This window comes from Notolepis coatsorum (genome assembly GCF_963971535.1).
Source record: "Notolepis coatsorum genome assembly, chromosome: 13".
Lineage (NCBI taxonomy): Eukaryota > Metazoa > Chordata > Actinopteri > Aulopiformes > Paralepididae > Notolepis > Notolepis coatsorum.
The window spans coordinates 87,971,095-87,995,993 of NC_140177.1; the positions used below are offsets into that span (position 1 = coordinate 87,971,095).

The 24,899-nt window shown below is 44.0% G+C and overlaps 1 protein-coding gene across 1 annotated transcript in view; it reads left to right on the forward strand.

The window, feature by feature from the left end:
• Window positions 1-3,630: 3,630 nt before the first annotated feature.
• xrn1 (5'-3' exoribonuclease 1) overlaps window positions 3,631-24,899 on the forward strand; it is a 151,115-nt gene continuing 129,846 nt past the window's right edge. Inside the window, exons 1-4 of the mRNA XM_084327733.1 lie at window positions 3,631-3,824; window positions 7,798-8,030; window positions 8,569-8,666; window positions 20,999-21,108. Of these exons, the coding sequence (XP_084183859.1) occupies window positions 3,750-3,824; window positions 7,798-8,030; window positions 8,569-8,666; window positions 20,999-21,108 (516 nt within the window). The 5' untranslated portion in view covers window positions 3,631-3,749. The remainder of the gene's footprint in view (window positions 3,825-7,797; window positions 8,031-8,568; window positions 8,667-20,998; window positions 21,109-24,899) is intronic.

Here is a 24,899-nt window from a genome sequence, read left to right on the forward strand (position 1 = left end):
TATTCATATAACTAGGTTATAGGATAACCTTTCGTTAAAATAGTGTTTGGTTTAGCTCCTTGTTTTTTTGTTGTTAGTAATTGTCTCTAGATTAGAAGTACAATTAGGGGCCGGGGTAGATGAGCCAACGCTATATATCGTTGCCTTCTTAAAATAGTGGCCTAAGTCATAATTTCTCGTTTTTCAGGAAACATAATAAACTGAACCATATATAGAATATATTATTTATATTTATTGATAATTTCACACAAAAATGTTATGACAATAGAAGACAATTAACATAAAAATAACGATGTCTATCAATTATGTAACATAAAAGGAATAAATGAATAAATGAATTTACGAACATGCCGTTGTGACTTGAGGCATTTTAAATTACTTCCTGAGTAAGTGACTTGGGCAAAACGTGTCACTTCTTTTATTCCCACTTATTTGACAGACAATGGGGAAGGATAAGCCACACTAGCAGGGCACGCAGTGACTCAGGAGACAGAGGGCAGTTTGGCCGTGGTTGGCCCTTTAATTCAATAAAACAAACTCAACAGTTACAACTCAAATCACTTATGAGGGCCGACGTTCCACTCTACTGGTTAAAGTTGCTTACTCGTGAGTAGTACGTTCGTTGATAACGAAAAATGCTGTCCACAGCCGCTCCAGTGTAAAACAAAGATATCCAAATGGTTTATTTCTCTTCCACAGCGAAGTCTTTCTTTAAAGAAGTGATCCTAAAGCTATTTTCCTAAATATTCACGTTACTACTACAAGGTAAGATAACTGTATTTTCCCAGTCTCCAAAATCACCGCCGACTCGACACATGAAAATTCCTCCACACTGGAAAGCCGTAAATCAACTTGCCGGCTCTTTCCACAGCAAAACGGTCGGCTTGGCACCTTGGTTGAGAAATGCAGGCTTCAGTCTATGTTGTTTAGTCTATCTGTTCAGTACTGCTCAGCACTGTTTCAAGCTACACACTGCCTGTTCTTCTTCTTCTTCTTTTGAATTTCCGGCAGTGTAGACGCATCATGGCGTATTACTGCCCTCCGCAGTTCTTTTGATGAGCTCTTCTTCTTCTTCTTCTTTCTTCTTTTGAATTTCCCGCAGTCTACTGGAATCCGTCATCCCCTACAATACATTGTCCAATGGAGTGCAGCTAATGCTGCTACTTCCTGACTGAGCCCCCCTCTGCGAGACACTCCTTGCCCCCTTGCGATCTTATTCTGGACTGCTTGGTCCCTCACAACCCCCTTATCCAATTCCCTAACCACCTCCTCCCATTTCAGACCTTCCATTCCCAAATGTTGAACCGCTATCCTAACAATCATTTACCCTATCTGTTCTACCTTTAATCTCTGCCGTAACATTAACTACCCCTGCTACGAAGGCCACAATACCAAATTTCTCCTCCCATACCCTCTCTCTATCCTCCTGCTCTACCCTCTCTGCCAAATGCCCTTCTCCAACCCCCTGCACCCTATCTTGACTTCCCTGTCCTACCCTCCTAGCCGCCTCTGCATACGATATCTTACCCTCCCTTCTCACTCTCTGAACCACGACCTCCCTCTTCATCACCTCACACACCCCCTAAATGCTACACTATGCTCCCCACCACAACTACAACACTTCAGCTTCACTCCCTCTCCACACTTCCCATAGTCATGTTCCCCGCCACACCTAGCACACCTCTGTCCCTTCCTACACGTAATAGCTATATGGCCAAACTCCTGGGACCTATAACACCTAAGAGGACTCTGAACAAATTCCCTAACCCTAAACATCCTATGCCCTACAAACACCTCACTAGGAACAACCCCACCCTCAAACTTAATCACTACCGTCTCCGTCACTATCCTATCTGCTCCCCTCTTCATCCTTTCTGCACTCTTAACTATGCCATTACGCACGTCCCCCCACCAGCTGCTCTACTATAACCTCGACCGGTACCCCAGCTATCACCCCCTTACATCCCCCCTCCCTCTTCTCCCCTACTATCACTACCTTACTTATACCCACCCCACTAATGCTCCTCATCTTCCTAGCCCTCTCCACCTGCTCCTCACTAACAAACCCTACGGCCAGATTCCCATCCCCCAAAACTCTCGCGTACTTTACCTCACCTAATTGCTCGTCAATGAGTTTGGGCAACTCGAACACACCTAATTTCCTCACTCCCCCCTCCCCCTCAAGAGAGAATTGTGGACTATATATAGAGACACAAATGTTCTAGAATGTCGGTTATGACATCATACAGTGACATCACCAATGTTCCAGAACGGTCGATCATGACATCATACTGTGACATCACAAATGTTCTAGAATGTTCGGTCATGACATCATACTGTGACATCACAAATGTTGTAGAATGTTCTATTATGACAAATAAGCCGGTTCAATGACTTTATCTAAATCCAATCAATATTCCTAATGCCGTTTCAATGTAAGGTTATAAAAATAAACATTCATATAATACAATAACCTAAATATATAGCTTTGGCTCCTACATTACTCTTGGCTAAATCAAACATGCCAGGTGAATCAAACACTGAGGAGGCATGTTCCTCTCCTCACTTCTCCCCCCAGCTCTTCTTTACTGGGTTTTTATTGTAGTTAAATCACTCAAAATCAAACAAATGGCAGGAAAATCAAACACTGGGAGGCATGTTCCTCTCCTCACTTCTCCCTTCAGCTCTTCTTTGCAGAGCTATTGATTGATGCCTATTTATGTGGCAAATTATCGAAGAAGTGATGACACTCTGTGGGCATGACATGTTTCATGGACTGAAGGTCCTGACACTTCCTCTCTGTGATTGGCAGAGCATGTGGAAACATTCTAATCCATGTCATCGGCTCGTTTGGCACCTGGACCCTCTGTGGCAGTGCTTCCCAGGAGTTCTCCGAGAAGAATAGCTTGTAATGGACCTTGCCATCACTGCTAAACTGAAAAGCTCGCAAATGATGTACAGTCGGATCTCCAGCTTTTTTGCCTGGTCTGATGCTGAGGATGTAAGAGCCATTCAATTTCAGGATTCCATCATGCTTGAACACCTTCACATGGTAGGGTGATGGTCTGATTCTTGCAGTCTGGAGTAGGAGGGGTGGGTGGGGGACACTGTACAACTGCAAGCAAAACTGTACATTGGAATATTGACAAAACCATACTTGGTCGTTTACTGTACATTGGAGGGGGTTGGGTTAGGACATTTACAGTGATGTCACAATATATGATGTCATAATCAAACATTCTAGAACATTTGTGATGTCACAGTATGATGTCATAATGTACTGTCAGATGTCAGATGTACTGTATTGTACCCATTCTGCAATCTGTTAAATACAGTTTTCATTCATTCATGGCTAGGAAAATAATTTCTAGGCACAGTTAACTGAAATCAATATAAAATACCCTAGAATTGTCTGTATTCATCCTATATTTTTCCCGAAGGTGCAACTTGCTGTATAAAAGCAATAATACTATTATAAGTTAGTATTATTGCTTAATTATTTCAGGAGTGTTGAGCTAGGTGCGTTCGATATTGTTCGCCGGGTCAAGAAAACACTGCGCTGTTGAGTCACCATTCCACCCGGAGTGTTTTAACAACGGGACCAGGGACCGCCAGACGAACCAGACAGTTTGAGCGACAAAACCCCGATTCCGTTGTAGCTGAAAGCAACTTCTCATGTTAACCAAACATATCTCGACCCTTTTGGCATTTTGTTGAATTGATCTGTATAGTGCGAATTTACGGTTAAAATGGGAGTGCCGAAGTTTTACAGATGGATTTCGGAGCGATACCCGTGTCTCAGTGAAGTTGTGAAGGAACATCAGGTAAGATATTGAAGCTTGGCGTTAGCTTAGCATTAGCTTGCTGTTGGCTATCATCAACCTAAATATAGCGGGCCGTGAGAGCTGCGTTCCACGCAGTGCCTGGACAACTGATCTGGGCCGTTTATAGTTTTCTCAATTATTTAAGCAAGATCATCTAACATAACGTTAATACAACAACTCGACCTAACGTTAGCGGCATGTCGGTAGTATTGGGTTTGAAAGCTGGCTAGCTTGGAAGCTAACGAGTAATCTTTGACCCACTAGGCTGTTTCATGGGAAAGGAGAATATTCTGAGCAACAATTCACTCCAGTCAGCTCGTCATCTGAATGGAGACTTAACGACATTGTTAACAATTGTTCATCTTGCAATGGTTGCAACTTTTACCCTGGAAGTGTTGAGCAGCACCCTGTGTGAACTCTTTGTGGCGTGACGTCAGGGTGCAAGTCAGCGGCCAGTATGACGAGTACAAGAGGAGCACTTCACTCCTGTGTCGTCATCAGCCGGTTGACTGTCACTTACAACGTCAACCTCTCTGTTGGCCAACGCCGCGGTCACACTGGCTGCATGCTTTGTGACATTATGTTGTTGGCGTTGCCTTTGTCACTACCTTGGAAGTTGCTAGTGACCCCTCTGCACAAAAAGGGCAGCAAATTAGACCCAGGCAACTACCGCCCTGTTTCTATTCTCACCTCCATCTCGAAAGTCATGGAAAAAATTGTCTACGAACAGGTCGAAAAGTACCTAGCGGAAAAAAATCTAATCTACGAATTCCAATCTGGCTTCAGAACATCCCACTCCACTGACACATGCCTTCTCTATTTGAACGACCACATCAAACAAGAGGTGGACGCAGGCAAATACTGCGGCATGGTCATGCTGGACCTATGAAAGGCCTTCGACACTGTCAATCACTCCATTCTGATTGACAAGCTAAAAGCAATTGGTTTTGATAGTCTATCAGTGAGCTGGATGCAATCCTACCTTGAGGGGAGGGAACAGATGGTGGAGGTAAACGGTACCCTACCCCCCCCCCCTCACAGTGAGTTGTGATGTTCCACAAGGAAGCATACTAGGACCGCTACTGTTCCTAATTTATGCAAATGACATGTCGTCATCTTGTGACTGCAACTTGTTCCTGTTTGCGGACGACTCAGCCCTGCTGGTCTCTGACAAGAACAAGTTACAGGTTGAAAAAACCCTCAGCTCGGAACTAGGCAGAATCTGCATATGGCTCGCTGATAACAAACTATCATTACACATGGGCAAAACAGAGTCCATTCTCTTCGGTTCAAATAACAAACTCAGCAAGACCGACAGCTTCTCAGTTACAGTGGAAAGGAAAGATGATATTACCTACCTGGGTTCCATCCTAGAGGCTAATCTCTCCTGTGACAAAATGGCATCCATCCAATGTAATAACATAAAGTCAATCAACAAACTCGATTCTTGTACCGGATCTCCTCTCTGGTAAACAGGAATACCCTGAAGACTCTGGCAGGAGCACTCATTCAAGGGTACTACGACTATGCTTGCACCTCATGGTACCAAAGCACCTCAAAGGCGCTAAAAACAAAATTACAAACATCTCAAAACAAACTGGTCAGAGACTAATGCTTGACCTTACTCCTAGAACCCACCTCACCCCTGCCCACTTTGACAACCTACTGTAGGATGGCTTAGAGTAGACGACAGAGTACAACAACTTGCAATGGGCCTGGTCTACAAGATACACTACACGGCCAAGGTACGCATGTTCATGTCAAAATACTTCCCAAAGGTCAGTGAATACCACGATCACAACACCAGAGGGAGCTCCAATAAAATCATGTTAAACCCAGATTCGGCTCAAAGAAGGGACTAAACACGTTTCGCAATTATGCCACATCAATGTGGAACGCCCTACCCAAAGCTGTAAAGGAATGTGAATCACTACTACCCACTTTCAAAACCACTCTCAAGGAACACCTACGGGAGACTGCAATTCGAAACTGGCCCCTGTAAATGTCCTAACCCAACCCCCTCCAATGTACAGTAATTTAGTTTTACCTAGTATGGTTGTCAATATTCCAATGTACAGTTTTGCTGCTTGTTTGTACAGTGCCCCCCCCCCCCCCCAACCCCCTCCAATGTAAATTACCTAGTATGGTTGTCAATATCCCAATGTACAGTTTTGCTTGTAATGTTGTACAGTGTTCCCCCCCCCCAACCCCTCCCTACCCACCCCCCCCCCCCCCCCCCCCCCCCACACAACCCCACCCAACCTCCTCCAATGTACAGTTTTTACGTCAAATGTATATACTCTCTTTTCTGGACTCTTTTTGTATCACAAACTGTACTGCATTTGCAAATCTGGTATGTCATAAATGTATAGATGTATCAGTAGTACTGTATGTCATGTATGTCATATATGTCCTGATGAATTGAAAATGGGGGACCCTGATGTAAACAAGACGAAAGTCTTTCTCTGGTCTGCATCCCATACATGCATACTGCACCTTATGTGACACTGTGAATAATGTGAATATTCCTCAGCTAGTCAGATAGTAAATTATATTGACCATATTGATCAAATTGTTTACACTGCCTGTGTTGTTTTTTACTACCTGTATACTGTGTTGTTTTACTACCTGTACTCCCCCCCCCCCCCCCCCCCCCCCTCCCCCCATGCTGCTATGATGCCTGAATTTCCCCAAGGGGATCAATAAAGGAATATCTTATCTCTTATCTTAACAATTGTGTGTATTGAGCTGTACTGTATTGTACCCATTCTGCAATCTGTTAATAAAGTTTTCAATCAATCAATCAATCAATCAATCAATCAAGCAACCCGGTGACAGGCCATGCAAAAATGACCAGCAGGTAACTTCAACTAGGGAAACCCATAGGAAGCCTAATTTTGGCATGGCAGGTCACCTGCAAAAATGCAATGCAACGTTGTACTTTCCAAACGATCAACAGCATATTGCAACTTCATGCAACCAAGAACTGTGTAAAGACATAATGAGTGGAAATCTATGTGGTGGGTCTGTCAGATATTGTGACAGGCCGCCACAAATACACCACACCAATATACTATCTACTATCTAGTATACTATCTACTGATTTACTCACCTTCTTAGTTTTACAGTATACACCCTTGGTTGACCTCAGTTCTTCTGCTCTGCCAATATGATTCCTCCCAGAATAATCAGTACAGCTGAAAGTCAGTCGAATTTGATACACTGCTCTGACACTCACCCCCCCTGTCCCTGTGTCCTCTTCCCACCCATGTCCCTCCTCTCTTCTCTCTCATATCCAGTTTTATCTTTTGTTATGTGACTAATTGAATATAGTTGATTTCATTGGCAAATCTGTAAACTATTAGTTTCCCAGATGCAATCATGCAGAAGGACCTCTTTAAATCAAGCACTTACAAATCTTAGTCGACCAAGATTAAACCAAATCGATGAATCACGTAAGAGGTGGCGGTCCTAGTCAACTAAGACCTAGCCTCTCTGCTCCTCCCTCCCCCTTTCCTTATCTCCTGCCATCTCTCCACTCTTTACCCTTTCTCTTCCTGTCTCTTTCACTCTCCATTCTCTCATTATCTCACCATCTACTCCCTCTTTTCCAATCTGTCCCCCATCTCTGTCTCGGTCTCTCGGCCCCTCAAACACACACTAGACTTGCTGTGGTAGTAGTTGGTGTTACTCTGTGTTCAGACGTCCACAGAGTACATTACTTGCCCACCACCCCCACTGGCATATGCTTTGTTTTTACTAATAGAAATAAAACCCAAAAATTAATTAAAAACAGACGCACACACAGCTGATCAATGTAGCCACATAATGTTAAATATCAAAGTAAGTGCTCTACAGATATTGAGCATAATTTTGTAAAATGTACCAGTGTTGTCATGAGTTTATTTATCATGACACATTTATCACACGCACACACACAGTTTCCTCATCAAATTCCTCCTCTCTTTGGCAGATTCCTGAATTCGACAACCTCTATCTGGACATGAATGGGATCATCCACCAGTGTTCCCACCCCAACGATGAGGACGTCCACTTCCGTATCTCTGAGGAGAAAATCTTTGCCGATATATTTCACTACCTGGAAGTGCTCTTTAGGATCATCAAGCCACGCAAGGTGTTCTTCATGGCCGTGGATGGAGTGGCTCCCAGGGCAAAGATGAACCAGCAAAGAGGAAGGCGATTCAGGTACTTGACTTGAATGGAGGGGTAGGGAGGGAGCTTTTTCCAACCTTCAAAGCGCCAATAACTATTTGCCGACCACTAGAGGGAAGCAAGTCGTTGGGGATGTGACGATTCACTCGGCTCACGATTCGATATGATACACGATATTGGGTTCACAATCTTGTTAAGATTCAACATGTAAAAAAAGAAAAAAGAAGCTAACTAGAGCGTAGAGGAGATAGTCCAGGACTTTCACTATCTGAACAACCTTCACACTTTCTGCTGCACGGCTCCGTGGACATAATGGCAGCATACAACTTCTCTCCTGCACAGGTGGACTTTATTTGGCCAAAAATCTTTTATTTGGACTTTATTTAGTTTAAAATGTATAAAACGTACAGTGTATACATATAAGTACAATACATACATAACATAATACATAAGTACACAATGCATGCATATCGTCAAGTTTTTGTATTGTGATATTTTGTTGTATGTGTGGTGTGTGGTGTGTGGTGTGTGTTGTGTGTTGTGTGTGTGTGCGCACGTACTTGTGTTTCAGGTCAGCCAAAGAAGCGGAGGACAAGATCAAGAAAGCTCTGGATAAAGGAGAGGTGCTTCCCACTGAGGCCCGCTTCGACTCTAACTGTATCACCCCTGGTAGGAACGACTCCTCCTTTACCTGCTCCTCCCAGTGTTGTAGTCGAGTCATTAAATCTCGAGGTCGAGTCTCGAGTCCCCAGTGTCCGAGTAACCAAAGCAGACTGGAGTTCCCATTACCCTAGTCCGAGTCCAAGTCATCAAGGTTGAGTCACCTCCACTCTGGCAGTCAAAGAGTACATTAAACATAAATGACACAGCGGTCACTATTTATTTTTCTTTTTTATCTACCTTTTCTCCCCATTTTTAATTTTTTTTCTCTCCCTTCCCCAATTTCGTATTGTCCAATTCTACCCTCCCCTGTCTCGAACGCTGTTAGGCCATGCCTCCCACAAGCCGGCTGCAATGTGGACGAAGCCTTGCATCACGTGTCCCCTCCGGTACTCGAGGAGGCAGCCGTCGCGATCTCTCAGCGGCGAGGGTCTGCGTGGGAGGGACACGCCGCCCTCGTCGCTTCCTGATTCTACTGCGCAGGCGCACCAACCGACCTGTAGGAGTCGCTGTCCACAACGTCCGATCCCCACCCACCAGCTTCCCACCCCCTAATACTGCCAATTGTATTAGTATGAACGACCAGCCAAGCTGGTAGCAACGCCGAGAGCTGGGCTCGAACCCAGCATTTCCTGCGTTGGTGGCGAGCGCCTTGCCCACTGCGCCACCTAGCCGCCCAGCGGTCACCATTTCAAAGGGATTTTATTTACTTTGTGACACTTTATTTACTTTGTGACACAATAGCCAAACAAATGCACTAGCCATCAATATCTAGTTAACAAGTCAAGAGTTCTCGTCTGCACCTTCCGAGTACAAATGCAGTCAATGCTCGAGTCCGAGTCATCAGTGATCAAGTCCATGTCTAGTCACAAGTCCTGAAAATCAGTCCAGGACTCGGACTCGAGTACTACAACACTGTCTCCTCCATTCATCAGTCATTCCTCCATACATCCCTCCATCTACACAACAACCCATGTTCCTTCACTCACTCACTGTGGCTGCTAAGCGGAGTCATTGAGGTCTTGTTAGGGATGGCACTGTCTTGATTCCATTGCTCGAATGTGACTGGTAAGGTTAGGGTACCGGGCCGAGATCTATTTAACGTTGCACAAATAGATCAATACAGTCCGTATTAAGTGATGTTGTGTTTCTGTTTCAAATGTAGCCAAGAGTAAAGACTCTAACCCTGTCAAAACAGCAGTCAAAGTGTATATTTTCAGCGCTATGTTTGTTTAGCAATGATTTTAAGTGCTGTTAGCATCGCAGCGGAAATCTGATGATTTAGGCGGTAGAACAGGAAGCACTCATGAAATTGTTGTAGTCCAGAGAAAGAGGAGACCCAGGGCTTACGATGGATGTCTAAATTTCATAAAACTACCCAGTTCACATCAGCCGACAACACCTATTTTTTTTACAAGCATTGACTGAAAGACCTTGACTGTGACTGGTAAGGTTAGGGTTAAAGGAAAGACCTCGACTGTGACCAGTAAGGTTAGGGTTAAAGGAAAGACCTTGACTGTGACTGGTAAGGTTAGGGTTAAAGGAAAGACCTAGACTGTAACCAGTAAGGTTAGGGTTAAAGGAAAGACCTTGACTGTGACTGGTAAGGTTAGGGTTAAAGGAAAGACCTCGACTGTGACCAGTAAGGTTAGGGTTAAAGGAAAGACCTTGACTGTGACTGGTAAGGTTAGGGTTAAAGGAAAGACCTCGACTGTGACCAGTAAGGTTAGGGTTAAAGGAAAGACCTCGACTGTGACCAGTAAGGTTAGGGTTAAAGGAAAGACCTCGACTGTGACCAGTAAGGTTAGGGTTAAAGGAAAGACCTTGACTGTGACTGGTAAGGTTAGGGTTAAAGGAAAGACCTCGACTGTGACCAGTAAGGTTAGGGTTAAAGGAAAGACCTCGACTGTGACCAGTAAGGTTAGGGTTAAAGGAAAGACCTCGACTGTGACCAGTAAGGTTAGGGTTAAAGGAAAGACCTTGACTGTGACCAGTAAGGTTAGGGTTAAAGGAAAGACCTTGACTGTGACTGGTAAGGTTAGGGTTAAAGGAAAGACCTCGACTGTGACCAGTAAGGTTAGGGTTAAAGGAAAGACCTCGACTGTGACCAGTAAGGTTAGGGTTAAAGGAAAGACCTCGACTGTGACTGGTAAGGTTAGGGTTAAAGGAAAGACCTTGACTGTGACTGGTAAGGTTAGGGTTAAAGGAAAGACTGTGACCAGTAAGGTTAGGGTTAAAGGAAAGACCTTGACTGTGACTGGTAAGGTTAGGGTTAAAGGAAAGACCTCGACTGTGACCAGTAAGGTTAGGGTTAAAGGAAAGACTGTGACTGGTAAGGTTAGGGTTAAAGGAAAGACCTTGACTGTGACTGGTAAGGTTAGGGTTAAAGGAAAGACCTCGACTGTGACTGGTAAGGTTAGGGTTAAAGGAAAGACCTTGACTGTGACTGGTAAGGTTAGGGTTAAAGGAAAGACCTCGACTGTGACCAGTAAGGTTAGGGTTAAAGGAAAGACCTCGACTGTGACCAGTAAGGTTAGGGTTAAAGGAAAGACCTCGACTGTGACCAGTAAGGTTAGGGTTAAAGGAAAGACCTCGACTGTGACCAGTAAGGTTAGGGTTAAAGGAAAGACCTCGACTGTGACCAGTAAGGTTAGGGTTAAAGGAAAGACCTCGACTGTGACCGGTAAGGTTAGGGTTAAAGGAAAGACCTCGACTGTGACCGGTAAGGTTAGGGTTAAAGGAAAGACCTTGACTGTGACTGGTAAGGTTAGGGTTAAAGGAAAGACCTTGACTGTGACCAGTAAGGTTAGGGTTAAAGGAAAGACCTTGACTGTGACTGGTAAGGTTAGGGTTAAAGGAAAGACCTTGACTGTGACCAGTAAGGTTAGGGTTAAAGGAAAGACCTTGACTGTGACTGGTAAGGTTAGGGTTAAAGGAAAGACCTTGACTGTGACCAGTAAGGTTAGGGTTAAAGGAAAGACCTCGACTGTGACTGGTAAGGTTAGGGTTAAAGGAAAGACCTCGACTGTGACCAGTAAGGTTAGGGTTACAGGAAAGACCTTGACTGTGACTGGTAAGGTTAGGGTTAAAGGAAAGACCTTGACTGTGACCAGTAAGGTTAGGGTTAAAGGAAAGACCTCGAATGTGACCAGTAAGGTTAGGGTTAAAGGAAAGACCTCGACTGTGACTGGTAAGGTTAGGGTTAAAGGAAAGACCTTGACTGTGACTGGTAAGGTTAGGGTTAAAGGAAAGACCTCGACTGTGACCAGTAAGGTTAGGGTTAAAGGAAAGACCTTGACTGTGACTGGTAAGGTTAGGGTTAAAGGAAAGACCTCGACTGTGACCAGTAAGGTTAGGGTTAAAGGAAAGACCTCGACTGTGACTGGTAAGGTTAGGGTTAAAGGAAAGACCTTGACTGTGACTGGTAAGGTTAGGGTTAAAGGAAAGACCTCGACTGTGACTGGTAAGGTTAGGGTTAAAGGAAAGACCTTGACTGTGACTGGTAAGGTTAGGGTTAAAGGAAAGACCTCGACTGTGACCAGTAAGGTTAGGGTTAAAGGAAAGACCTCGACTGTGACCAGTAAGGTTAGGGTTAAAGGAAAGACCTCGACTGTGACCAGTAAGGTTAGGGTAAAGGAAAGACCTCGACTGTGACCAGTAAGGTTAGGGTTAAAGGAAAGACCTCGACTGTGACCAGTAAGGTTAGGGTTAAAGGAAAGACCTCGACTGTGACCGGTAAGGTTAGGGTTAAAGGAAAGACCTCGACTGTGACCGGTAAGGTTAGGGTTAAAGGAAAGACCTTGACTGTGACTGGTAAGGTTAGGGTTAAAGGAAAGACCTTGACTGTGACCAGTAAGGTTAGGGTTAAAGGAAAGACCTTGACTGTGACTGGTAAGGTTAGGGTTAAAGGAAAGACCTTGACTGTGACCAGTAAGGTTCGGGTTAAAGGAAAGACCTTGACTGTGACTGGTAAGGTTAGGGTTAAAGGAAAGACCTTGACTGTGACCAGTAAGGTTAGGGTTAAAGGAAAGACCTCGACTGTGACTGGTAAGGTTAGGGTTAAAGGAAAGACCTCGACTGTGACCAGTAAGGTTAGGGTTAAAGGAAAGACCTTGACTGTGACCAGTAAGGTTAAGGAAAGGGATAGGATAGACAAAAAAAAAACATTTTAGAATGTGAAGCACCTCTATGACTGGCAATGTCATTCGTTCATCCATGCAGTCACTCACTCATGGTTAATCACTCTGCCCCTAGCGCAGGGCTCTAGACTTGCTTCCCCGCTAGTGGCACTGGTACAACCAACCTTCTCAGTAGGTGTCACCAGTACATTTCTTTCTATTTCTTTCTTTTATGTTCTTTATATTCTGCCATAAGCAGTGGCTGAATGAAGTGAAGTCATTTAGAAAATGAAATATACCGGTAGATAAATAACACAGGGGGGGGGTTCCTCTTTCACCGTTGAACTGGATAACTATTTCATTCTCCTCCATTGAGCGATTATTTTCCTGTAAGCACTGAAAAGCAGTCGGAAGAGGCTCAATGTTTTGGGTCATCTGTCACTACAGGTGTGTTGGGTTAGAGTTGTCTACAATGGACTGTCACTATCTACACTAGGCTATAGCTGGTCCCTGTAGGATGACATTTGAATGGCATGTGTAGAGCACAAGCGTACGCCTTATTTAGACATATGGTCGAGATGGGGGTGATTTTATATTTTATTCATTTTAACCAGGATTGGGACATGGCAAGAGCCAGAATTAGTCACACTGGATTGAGACGAGAACATTACTCAACAAGTCAGGGGCAGAGGAAAGACGAGAGTAGAGACCCACGTGTGGCAGCTTGCTCCTTTCTCTCCATCATCCACACCCTCGGCTGGCTCCACGTTTATAACTGATCATTCTCTCTCCTTTTTTAGTTTTTATTAAGTTAATATAAAACTATAAAACCGTGTTTAGAAAATTTTTGAGTTTGTTAAATACATGCTTTTGACTTGCCTGAGTGGCGAGTGATGTTTTTCTTTTTTGTAGCCACATATAGTCGACACAAAGTGTTTTTAATAAAAACTTTTAATATATCTAGGCCTCTACATTTCTATGTTTCATATGCCATGCAATGTTGTGAGAATGCAATATGTCGCAGCTGTAGAAATAAACCTTTTGATTGAGGAAACAAATACATTTGTTGTTTGGTATTTTTAGTTACAATTAATTGATTAATTGATTGCTAAAGTTATCAATTATTGAGTACGTGCTTACAATTTGCAACCCTTATGCCTCCCATGCTCAATTAATAGAAACATAAGCAATGCCAGTGCGATATGTCAAAATATAATCTTATGATAAAATAGATTACATGACTGCATCTCTGTTTTAAACAACCATTCAACCCCCCCCCCCCCCCACTTGCACTATTGCGAACAAGTCAAATATGAACTCATTCTTCCCCCCCAAAAAAGCTTACTATGCAACTATTTTGGTCACGGCCTAGAACCCTACCATAGTGGCAGGTCAAATGCATTGCACATTTTGTCAAGACTAGTTGGCTTCGCATCTATAGTGTGTCCTTTTTTGTATAAACCCTTTATGAACAGCTGTTTTATACACCAGTATTTAAGATGAAATTGATTACAAACTTGACTTGGACCACATGACCCCTTCCAGGTGACGGCCAAGGTCTTTCCAGGCGATGGGATGTGTAGACAATACAGCCGCGGATCCCTGGTTTGGACTCAATGACTCCGTTGAAAATGTCCTGTTCTGCTTTTTTCCGCCTGTCATTAGGAGAGTTTTATTCCAGAATGAGGGAGACACTATTTGAGAAGAACAACACACTCTTGCAAAACAATATTGTAGGCATGAAAATGACCCCCCCCCCCCCCATGGGTTATTATAAGTTATTACATGGCGTTTTAACATTTGCCAAAATGCTTGATTGTGATTGGTCAATAGTGCTCGGTTGCCCCTAACAGCGGTCAATTATTTCTCGATAATTCACTGCTGCTATGGGCAATGCGCAATAATGACCGCTGTTAGGGGCAACATAGCGATATTGACCAATCACAATCAATCATTTTGATCGCAGTCACGAAAGCTAAGCTTTACCATTATGCACAGCTGCACTACATCAGGTGCAATCAAGTCCACACACCTGCCGGCGATGACAGGAGCAACTAGCCCCTTCGTGACTGCGATGTGCAAGTCACGAAGGGGCTAAGGACCAACAGAACAACTGCGTCTGCATTTTATCTCGTCTTGTCGAGATAAACGCCGTGTTGGTCAATTATTTTGCGACAATGACATTATCCCTTACATATTTATAATTTTTTTTTTTTTTTTTTTTTTTTATATAAATGGAAATGTATGGTTGAAACATGCAAACGTTCAAACGCACACACACTAATAAGCATTGGAGGTTTTAACCAGGGCTGGACTGGGGAAATCATTCAGGCCAGGAAATATAGTGCAAAATATAGCCCCAGTCAGGCCACTTTTTAAGCAGGGGGTCCCCCACCAGGACATTTTTTGTTACAAAGACTTAATTTCCTGCATTCTGGTGCAGGAATTTTTTAATTTGTACCCTTTAAATGCCAGTGTTTGTGATGGCATCACAAATTATTGTTAAAAAACAGGCTAGCATATGTATGATTAGCAACAACACTGATTTTGATGGATTTTCAGTTTTTTTGTAATGTCAGATTGAAAAAAATACAATCTTTTATTCAACTTCAGCCCTGATCATAACACCACATATTCATTTTATAATTCTAACCCTTTAAATGCCAGTGTGTGTGATGGCATATATTTGCAATATATCAAATGCAAAGTAGATTTTTCTGAGGGGGGGGGGGGGGGGGGGTATTACAGGCTACGGGAAAACTATACTTTTATTCTGCACCTTTCTAAAAGCTCTGTGGATGTATTATATAAAACATTTTTAACACTTTGGGTGCCATGGGTTAAATTCATTATATACCATAGGTTGCCGGCTCTATTTGTCTATGGAGAAGTACCCCTTCTTTGCATGGCTATAACTTTTTTAATTCTATTGCTACATTGCCATTATTAGGGCCCATTCAAAGTCCTATATGTATTGTTCATTGTGTAGCAACGTTAAACTTTTTCATTCACATATTCATAGTAAAGTATGGTCTAATGTATAAGTATGTTTTCATCTCTTTCTGCAGCTTTCTCCAGAACGTGATATATAGCCCCAAATGCATTATATTGATGATGAAATACAGTTTGATGGCAATCGGGGCGATATAAAAAATTTCAATTGGACGTACTTCTAGAATGATCTACGTATGATCTGATGATGACCGGATGGGCGGGGGATCGTTTATAATTCCGTGGGCAGCGTTATATCATTCATCTAGTGTGGGTGATATGTTCATCATAACAGTTTATATGGAATACGATCAAAAATAACGCTGAATCTTACCGTATCCTCCTCGCGCCGTTGGGCGATGAGCGTGGAACAGTCATTTACCTATTATGGTATGTAGAAATATCGGGTCCATTTCCAGCTTGTATAATAGTATATATGTCCAAATCATGTTGTTTATCGAGTTATTGGCAATCGATCGCTATGTATAGTGTCGAGATCGAGTCCCGTGAGCCAAACAGAGTGCCCGGAAGTAATATGGTCGACCAGCACAACCTCCATAGCACTTCCTGTTTGGCGATTGCGCCGATCGGCCACCAGATGGCGCTCCTGAACCGCCAGAGAGCTCAGTGGGTCCTTCTGGTGGATCTCAGGCCAGCGGAGGGGAAATATGAATCCGATCGCAGATTTTTGAAATATTGATATAAGGACGCTGTAAAGCGTTTTCCGGCAGTCAAAGTGTTAATGATAACTTTACATAAACACCCTGAAGGCTGTCGGTCGCCAATTGGAGAGACTCCATAGAAGATCTGGCCTCACTGTCCACCTCGAGGCCTACAAGGACCACGTGCAGACCTACAAGCTAGCTCTCACCGTGACCAAGGCCAAAACAAACTATTCCACCCTCATCGGCAACCAGCAAAACCACCCCAGGACACTCTTCTCCACCATCAACCGGCTACTCCGCCCCCTCGACCCCCCCCCGCCCATCTGGTGCCCACGACCTCTGCTCCAGGTTCCATGTCTTTTTCCAGGACAAGGTCAATACCATCTACCAGCAGCTAGCAGTGCCCCCCTCCTCCCCCTCACCTGCTCCTCCCCCTGGGTGCCCCCCCCCCCAATGCAGCCTCTCCTCCTTCTCCCCGGTAAATGGTCCCCAAGTTGTCAAGCTCATAGCCTCAGCCAAAGCCTCCACCTGCTCACTTGACCCCATGCCTACCACCCTGGTCAAGATCTGCCTCCCTGCTCTCTGCCCCACCATGGTCAACATCATCAACTCATTTGAATCTGGTCTCGTCCCCCCCTGCTTCAAAACAGCCTCCGTCACCCCCATCATTAAGAAACCCGGCCTCGACCCAGACGAGCTAAACAACTTCCGTCCGATCTCCAACCTTCCTTTCCTTAGCAAAATCTTGGAAAGAGCAGTGGCCGCCCAACTCCAACAATACATGTCCAACCATGAGCTCTATGAGCCTTTTCAATCCGGCTTCAGAACTCAACACAGCACAGAGACCGCCCTCATCAAAATTACCAACGACCTCCTCCTTGCAGCTGACTCTGGCCACATTAGCATCCTCATCCTCCTTGACCTTTCTGCAGCATTCGACACAGTCTCCCACTCCATCCTCCTCAACCGCCTATCCAACAACCTCGGCATCACCGGCTCAGCACTCTCCTGGTTTCAATCCTACCTCACCACCCGGACACAGTATATCACCATCGGCGACTCCAGTTCCACCCCGGCCCCAGTCAACCAAGGCGTCCCCCAAGGCTCCGTACTTGGCCCAATCCTATTCACCATCTACATGCTCCCCCTCGGTCAGATCATCCGCCGCCATGGCCTCAGCTTCCACTCCTATGCCGACGACACTCAACTCTACCTCTCCACCAAACCATCCACCCATCTCCCCCACACTCCCTTATCAACTGCCTTCACGAAATAAAAACCTGGATGTCATCTAATCTCCTCAAGCTCAACAACAATAAAACCGAGCTCATGGTTGTGGCACCCAAGGCCCTGCTCCGGAAGGTTGGGGATCTCACACTCAACATTGACTGCTGCTCCATCTCCCCATCCCCTAAGGTCCGCAACCTGGGCGTTATCCTGGACTCCACCCTTTCCTATCAATCCCATGTCAATTCCCTCACCAAATCCGCCTTCTTTCACCTCCGAAACATTACCAGACTCCGACCATCACTTTCCGACACCACAGCTGAGACCCTCATCCACGCCTTCGTCACCTCCCGCCTGGACTACTGCAACGGGGTCCTGTCCGGGGTCCCAAGCAAAACCCTGGACAGGCTCCAGTATGTTCAAAATTCAGCTGCCAGGGTTCTAACCCGCACCAAACCCTGGCAGCACATCACCCCCATCCTCATCCACCTCCACTGGCTCCCCATCAAATCCCGCATCACCTACAAAACCCTCCTGCTCACCTACAAATCCCTTCACGCCCTGGCACCTCAGTACCTCACTGACCTCCTCCACCCCTACACTCAGTCACGGTCCCTGCGATCCACGGACACTGGTCAGCTCTCCATCCCCCGAACCAGACTACGGACGTTCGGGGACAGAGCTTTGAGTGTGGCAGCTCCCACCCTCTGGAACTCCCTCCCCGCAGAACTCCGCACCGCCCCAACTCTGGACTCATTTAAAAAACTGCTCAAAACTCACCTCTTCAACCTGGCCTTCAACCACTAACTTTCTCACTTTATATGTATATGTTGTGTCTGTCCACTATGTTTGTTAATTTGTTACTTCCCCCCCCCCCCCCCCCTTATGTAAAGCGACCTTGGGTCCTCTGAAAGGCGCTATTTTTAGGCAATTCTCCTACACATCCCTTGTGGATTATATTGTATTATATATGTAATTGTTTTTATATGTGTAAATAAACAAACAAACAAAACAAGTATTATTATTATTATTATTATTATTATAAAAACGTTATCTATAGCACCATTAACTCAATCAGCGCCTAGAGGTCGCCGTTTACCGTGTAGTAAGAAGGCCAGGCGGTGTTTGCAGGGCTAAAAACTATATAAAATATATATATATTTTTTTAATCCTCTTTTTCTCCGACTTTCTATGTTTTTTCTCCCCATCCCAATTTAGTCGTTATGCCAATTCCCCCCCTCCCCTACCTGGTCGTTGTGCGCATGTTCCCCCTAGTGGTCGGTACAAGGGAACCCTGAAGTCTACCACATGCTTCCTCCGACACATGCGGAGACAGCCAGTGGCTCTCTTTTCACCTGGCAGCGAGGACTCTCATTGGTGAAGTGTAACGCGCGGGAGGTCACGCTGCCTTCACCATTTCCTGCCTTTCGCTGAGCAGGCGCCCAGACCTGACCTGTAGGCGTCGCTGTCCACAATTCCAGATTACCACCCACGACTTCCCTCCCGCTAACTCAGCCTAATGAGTTAGTATGACGATTGGCACAAGCCGCAGGCAATGCTGACTCCGGGAGTCGAGACCGCAGCCTCTTGCATTGGTGATGAGTGCAATCTCCGCTACGCCACCCCACCGCCCCTATATTAAATATTATAGCTATGGATCTAATAAACATTGTCGATTGTCAGTGAGTTTCTTCCGGTCAACATGCAAAAAACAGATAATTTTTTCATACATACATTTTCGTTTTATACCGTGGTGAATAATGAGTATAGTTTTAGAGTGATCCTGTCTAATCCTAAAACTCCAGCAAACAGCGCTTCAATGCATTTCCTTAGAAATCGTGCCATTTCTTGCCTGATTTATGAATCATTCTGAAATAAACGCTAGATTATCGGTATTATGTTTCATCATGCACGCACGAAAGGGTGGGGGGGGATAGGGGGGTTATATGCTTCGAGCGCCACCAACGGCTTATATTACACAGTACATTACAGACACGCGATGGTGGCGAAAAAAATCATCGGATCAACGCAAGATTGGTAACGTATAGTCCTTACCTCGTCTCTGATGTACTGCAAAAAGAATAATCCAATTCCTGATCGCCATTCCAAATATTGATTGCGGTCGCCTGTCCAACGTTTATCCACCAAAACACATGAATCCACGGTGCTCCAGAGTCCCCAATCCGTGTGTTATAACTTATAACGTTACTTATGCCCAAGAAGGAAAACCCGGACCGGACTTCTTAGATCGATGCACAGCCCAAGCCAGAGGGATGCCAATGATGTGCAATCGTTTTAACTCAAAACTATGATCGTGTTTGCCGAGCATGTTTTTCGTCCGGTGAAACACAAAACTGTGATCGTTAAAAAAACACATTTCAGATTCAGTAAAATAGACATAGAATGTACCTTACCTTAGCCAAAAAGTATTCCAAGAAGAATAATTCCAAGTGATCGCATCACCATCGCGATTACCTATACACGTTTCGATGGTCAAATACGCTTAGGAGATGGAATTTCTAGGCAATCAATGTGAATCTATGTCTCTGCAGTAGGAGTGGCCACTGGCCAAGCGGAAATGAAAGTTAGAGTGTGATTCAACCCAAGCCATCGCAGTTCAGACACGGACGATACCTCCACCTGGTGATAGTTGATCGGCATTGCAGTTCTAATGTGTAGGGATGGTCGAAAATTATGCAGATTGCTCTGGGCAAGTGTAGAGCGGGGATCAAAGTAAAAAGATCAAACGATCCAAAAACTACTTTTTACGTTTTTGGCACAGACTGTGTTAACCTTCTGTGTGTTGTCGCAGTGAAAGGGTTAACCGTTTGGTAGTGCGGCAGTGAAAGGGTTAAGGGCTATTTTGAGACCTTTGCTTTTGAAATAGAAACATTTAGATGATGTCATTGTTAGGGTTGGGCACCGAAAACCGGTTCTAATTAGGAACCGGTTCCTAACTTCCGGTTCTGGAAGTAACATACCTGCATTTCGATTCTTAAATTTTTTTTTTTTTTTTTTTTTTTTTTTTTTTTTTTTTACTTTGTTAATTAATACCCTAGTTACAGTACAGCAACCAAATTAATCTGTATCAAGTCAACTGAAAATGTGAATAGTATGAAAAAAATAAGCTGTGACATGCACCTCAAAGAATCGGAATCGAGAATCATTCAGAACAGGAATCGATATGGAGAATCGGAATCGGAACCGGAATCGTTAAAATCCAAACGATGCCCAACCCTACTCATTGTTGTGTTTAGTAGACATATTGACTCATGAACATCAGGTCAGACTCTGTTTTGTGGTGTTGTGATTCACTCGCTGTGTCTCTTCCTCTGTCCAGGTACTGACTTCATGGCCAGGCTACAGGAGCACCTCAAATACTTTGTCTACAGCAAGCTGTCTACTGACCAGTCGTGGCAGGGAGTTAAAGTCTACCTGTCTGGTCATGAGGTGCGTGTGTGTGTGTGTGTGTGTGTGTGTGTGTGTGTGTGTGTGTGAGAGACACGCGCTAATGTGTGTCTATTTCTTCTGTGGTGTGTGTTTGAAAGGGATAAATCAAATCAAATTTATTTGTAAGGCCCGACAACACACGTTAATGTCCCCATGGGCTGTACACTTCTTCTTTAAACAAGTCAAGAAGAAACATCACAATAAGTCAAGAACAAAACAAGAACACCATAAGGTCTTATAAAATAAATGCAAAATAAATAAATGCAACACTCCCAGACATACCCCACGCGAAGGTAAGGAAAAAAACTCACTAAAACCTAGCAATAGGAGGGGGTTAGAGAGTTCCCATGTTAGGCTAGTTCCCAATCCAGAATTAGTTTGACCATATAAGTGTGAGGTGTATTCACATCAGTGTGAGGTTTATTCACATCAGTGTGGGGTATATTCACATATGTGTGGGATATATTCACATATGTGTGGGATATATTCACATATGTGTGGGGTATATTCACATATGTGTGGGGTATATTCACATATATGTGGGGTATATTCACATATATGTGTGGTATATTCACATATATGTGGGGTATATTCACATACTGTATGTGGGGTATATTCACATAAGTGTGGGGTATATTAACTATGTGGGGTATATTAACATGTGTGGTGTATATTCACATATACGTGGGGTATATTATTCACACATTATTTTAAAGAGATGGTAAATAAACCTTTTGGAACCTTCTTAGTCCAGTGTATGTCAGGACCTAAACAAAGCAAATACAATTTTAACCTATTAAACCTGATAACGAGATTTATTTAACGCTGCACAAATAGATCAATACAGTCCGTATTAACACATGCATGGCCAACCACGTACCGGTATATACGTGATTCGGCGCCATGCTTAAAGGGCCAACCACGTATATGTGGTAAACTTGTTTTTGCTTTTATTGCATTTTAATAACCTTAGTCAATGTCACCGAGCGGCACTGCAGATTTACCCTACTCTTGGGATTCGGAAAAGTGCATTACCGGCCAGATCCTCCTAGGGGCGCTGTCTCGATAATGCAGTGTTCCCTGTGGCAGAACGGATGAAGTTTCTTTTCATCCTGCAGTGAATTTCCCTGTTAGCCTGAAGCTATGCCTGTAGCCTGTAGCTTGGAATACTTTTTGGGATGCTGAATTCAGTATGCAGTAAAGCAGGGGTCTCAAACTCAATTTACCTTGGAGGTAGAGTCTGGGTGAGGCTGGGCCGCATCAAATATTCCACACAAAAAGGGTTTCAAGTATTTTTTAAAATTTTTATGGAAATGTATGGTTGAAACATGCAAACGTTCAAACGCACACACACTAATAAGCATTGGAGGCTTTTAACACTTTAATCGCCATGGGTTAAATCATAATTTACCATCCCTCGCCAGCTCTATTTGTCTATGGAGAAGTTCCCCTTCTTTGCAGGGCTATAACTTTTTAAATTCTATTGCTACATTGCCATTATTATGGCCCATTCAATGTCCTATATGTATTGTTCAGGGTGTAGCAACGTTAAACTTTTTCATTCACATATTCATACTAAAATATGGTCTAAAGTATAAGTATGTTTTTATCGTTTTCTGCAGCTTTCTTCAGAACGTGATTTATAGCCCTAAATGCATTATATTGATGATGAAATACAGTTTGGTAGCGATCGGCGCAAGATGAAACATTTCAACTGGACGTACTTCTAGAATGATCTACGTATGATCTGATGATGACCGGATGGGCGGGGGATCGTTTATAATTCCGTGGGCAGCGTTAGATGATTCATCCAGAGTGGGTCATATGTTCATCATAGCAGTTTATATGGAATACATTAGAAAATAACGCTGAATCTTACCGTATGTTCCTCGCGCCGTTGGACGATCAGCGTGGAGTAGACCGTTTTCGATTATGGGATGTTGATCCTGATGAACCATTTCCAGGTTGTATAATACTATATACGTCCAAATAACGTTGTTTATTGAGTTAGGGCGAGCGATTGATCATCCAGTGTGTTGAGATGGAGTCCGGCTACCGATCGCGAGTGCCCGGAGCACATATGGATGAGCACTTCCTGTTTGGCGCGCCCCTCCCTCTTGGCCGATCTGCCGATCGGCCACCAGATGGCGCTCTCGAACCGTTAGACAGTTGAGTGGAGCTCACCAGTACATCTCAGGGCTCCGGAAAGGAAATATGATTTCGATGACAGATTTTTGAAATATTGACATCAAAGACGAGTTACAGCGTCTTCGGCAGAATGAGCATGGCTAGGAATGACGTCTTAACTCGTCCCCGGCGATCATAGTGTTAACCAGGGCCAGACTGGGGAAATCATTCAGGCCAGGAAATATAGTGCGAAATATAGGCTCAGTCAGGCCACTTTTTAAGCGGGGGGTCCCCTACCAGGAGATTTTGTGTTACAAAGACTTAATTTCCTGCATTCTGATGCAGGAATTGTTTTATTTGTACCCTTTAAATGCCAGTGTTTGTGATGACATGACTGAAAAATAAATAAAAATAAATAATTTTTTGGGATTTTTTTAAAATCTTTTAAAATTTTTGGGGAAATCATCTGGGGGGCCGCAAAATATCATCCAGCGGGCCGCAATTGGCCCGCGGACTGCGAGTTTGAGACCCCTGCAGTAAAGGAATATAGCATCAGCCATTGGACATATCGATCTACCAGATGGCGATCGATAACTGGGAAATCCTTTTTGGGATCCAACCGGCCCACGGTAAGAGCTTTTTCATGTACATTTCATGCTGATCAGGCCTTGCTTTGATAGCCAACCAGCCGATCAGCGAATGAGGCTAATGAGGCTAATGCCGTTATTGGTAATCAATAATCAGAAACGACGTCCCCCCCCCTTTCATGCATTCATGGTGGACCATGATACCGATAATATGCATTTTGAGTTTTAGCTCTAGCTTGTGTATAGCTGAAACGCCATTCGATTTAACGTTATTAGTTTAGCGCCCTGTATCTCGCCTTCCAGAAAGTACCCCAGACCAATCCGGTATATAGTTCATATTCACGACGCTATAAAATGGGAACGTATTGATGAATTTTCTTTTTTATTTAAGGCATATTGAAGGGACTGTTTATAGTGTCAATTGACAATGACAATGGACAGATAGCAATAATATAAAGTATAGATGTACCTCTACAAACAGCCTCACGCACAATGAAACGTTGTTATGATAAGCTGGCTTTATAGAGTGAGATTAGACGGATCCCAGTGGCCCCCGAAAGTGTTAAGTCATGTTGTTTCTTTTAGTCAAAGTGTATATTTTCAGCACTACGTTTGTTTAGCAATGATTTAAAGTGTTAATAGGGAATATGAGCTTATAAGAAATCTCTGCGCATTCATTGCATCGGAAAACGGATGATTTAGACGTGAGAACAGGAAGCACTCTTGAAATCGTTGTAGTCCAGAGAAAGAGGAGACCCAGGGCTTACGATGGACGTCTAAATTTCATAAAACCACTACTCTTCTCACACCAGCCACCGACAAAGGATGGAAACTTTTTTTTAAACAAGCAATGACTGGAATATTGTGTTTCCCACAGGATTTTGTAAGACTGTGGTGGGTGAACCTCGGCCCCTCTAGGGGGGTCCGGGGGCATGCCCCCCCCCGCAAGTATTTTTTGGTACATTTTAAAGTTAAATGCATCAATCTGGTGCACTTTGAGAGCAAAATAAAGAGGCTAGATCTATGATGAACTTTGTGCTCAAAACACAAAATCGACTAGACTAGTGCTTCCCAATC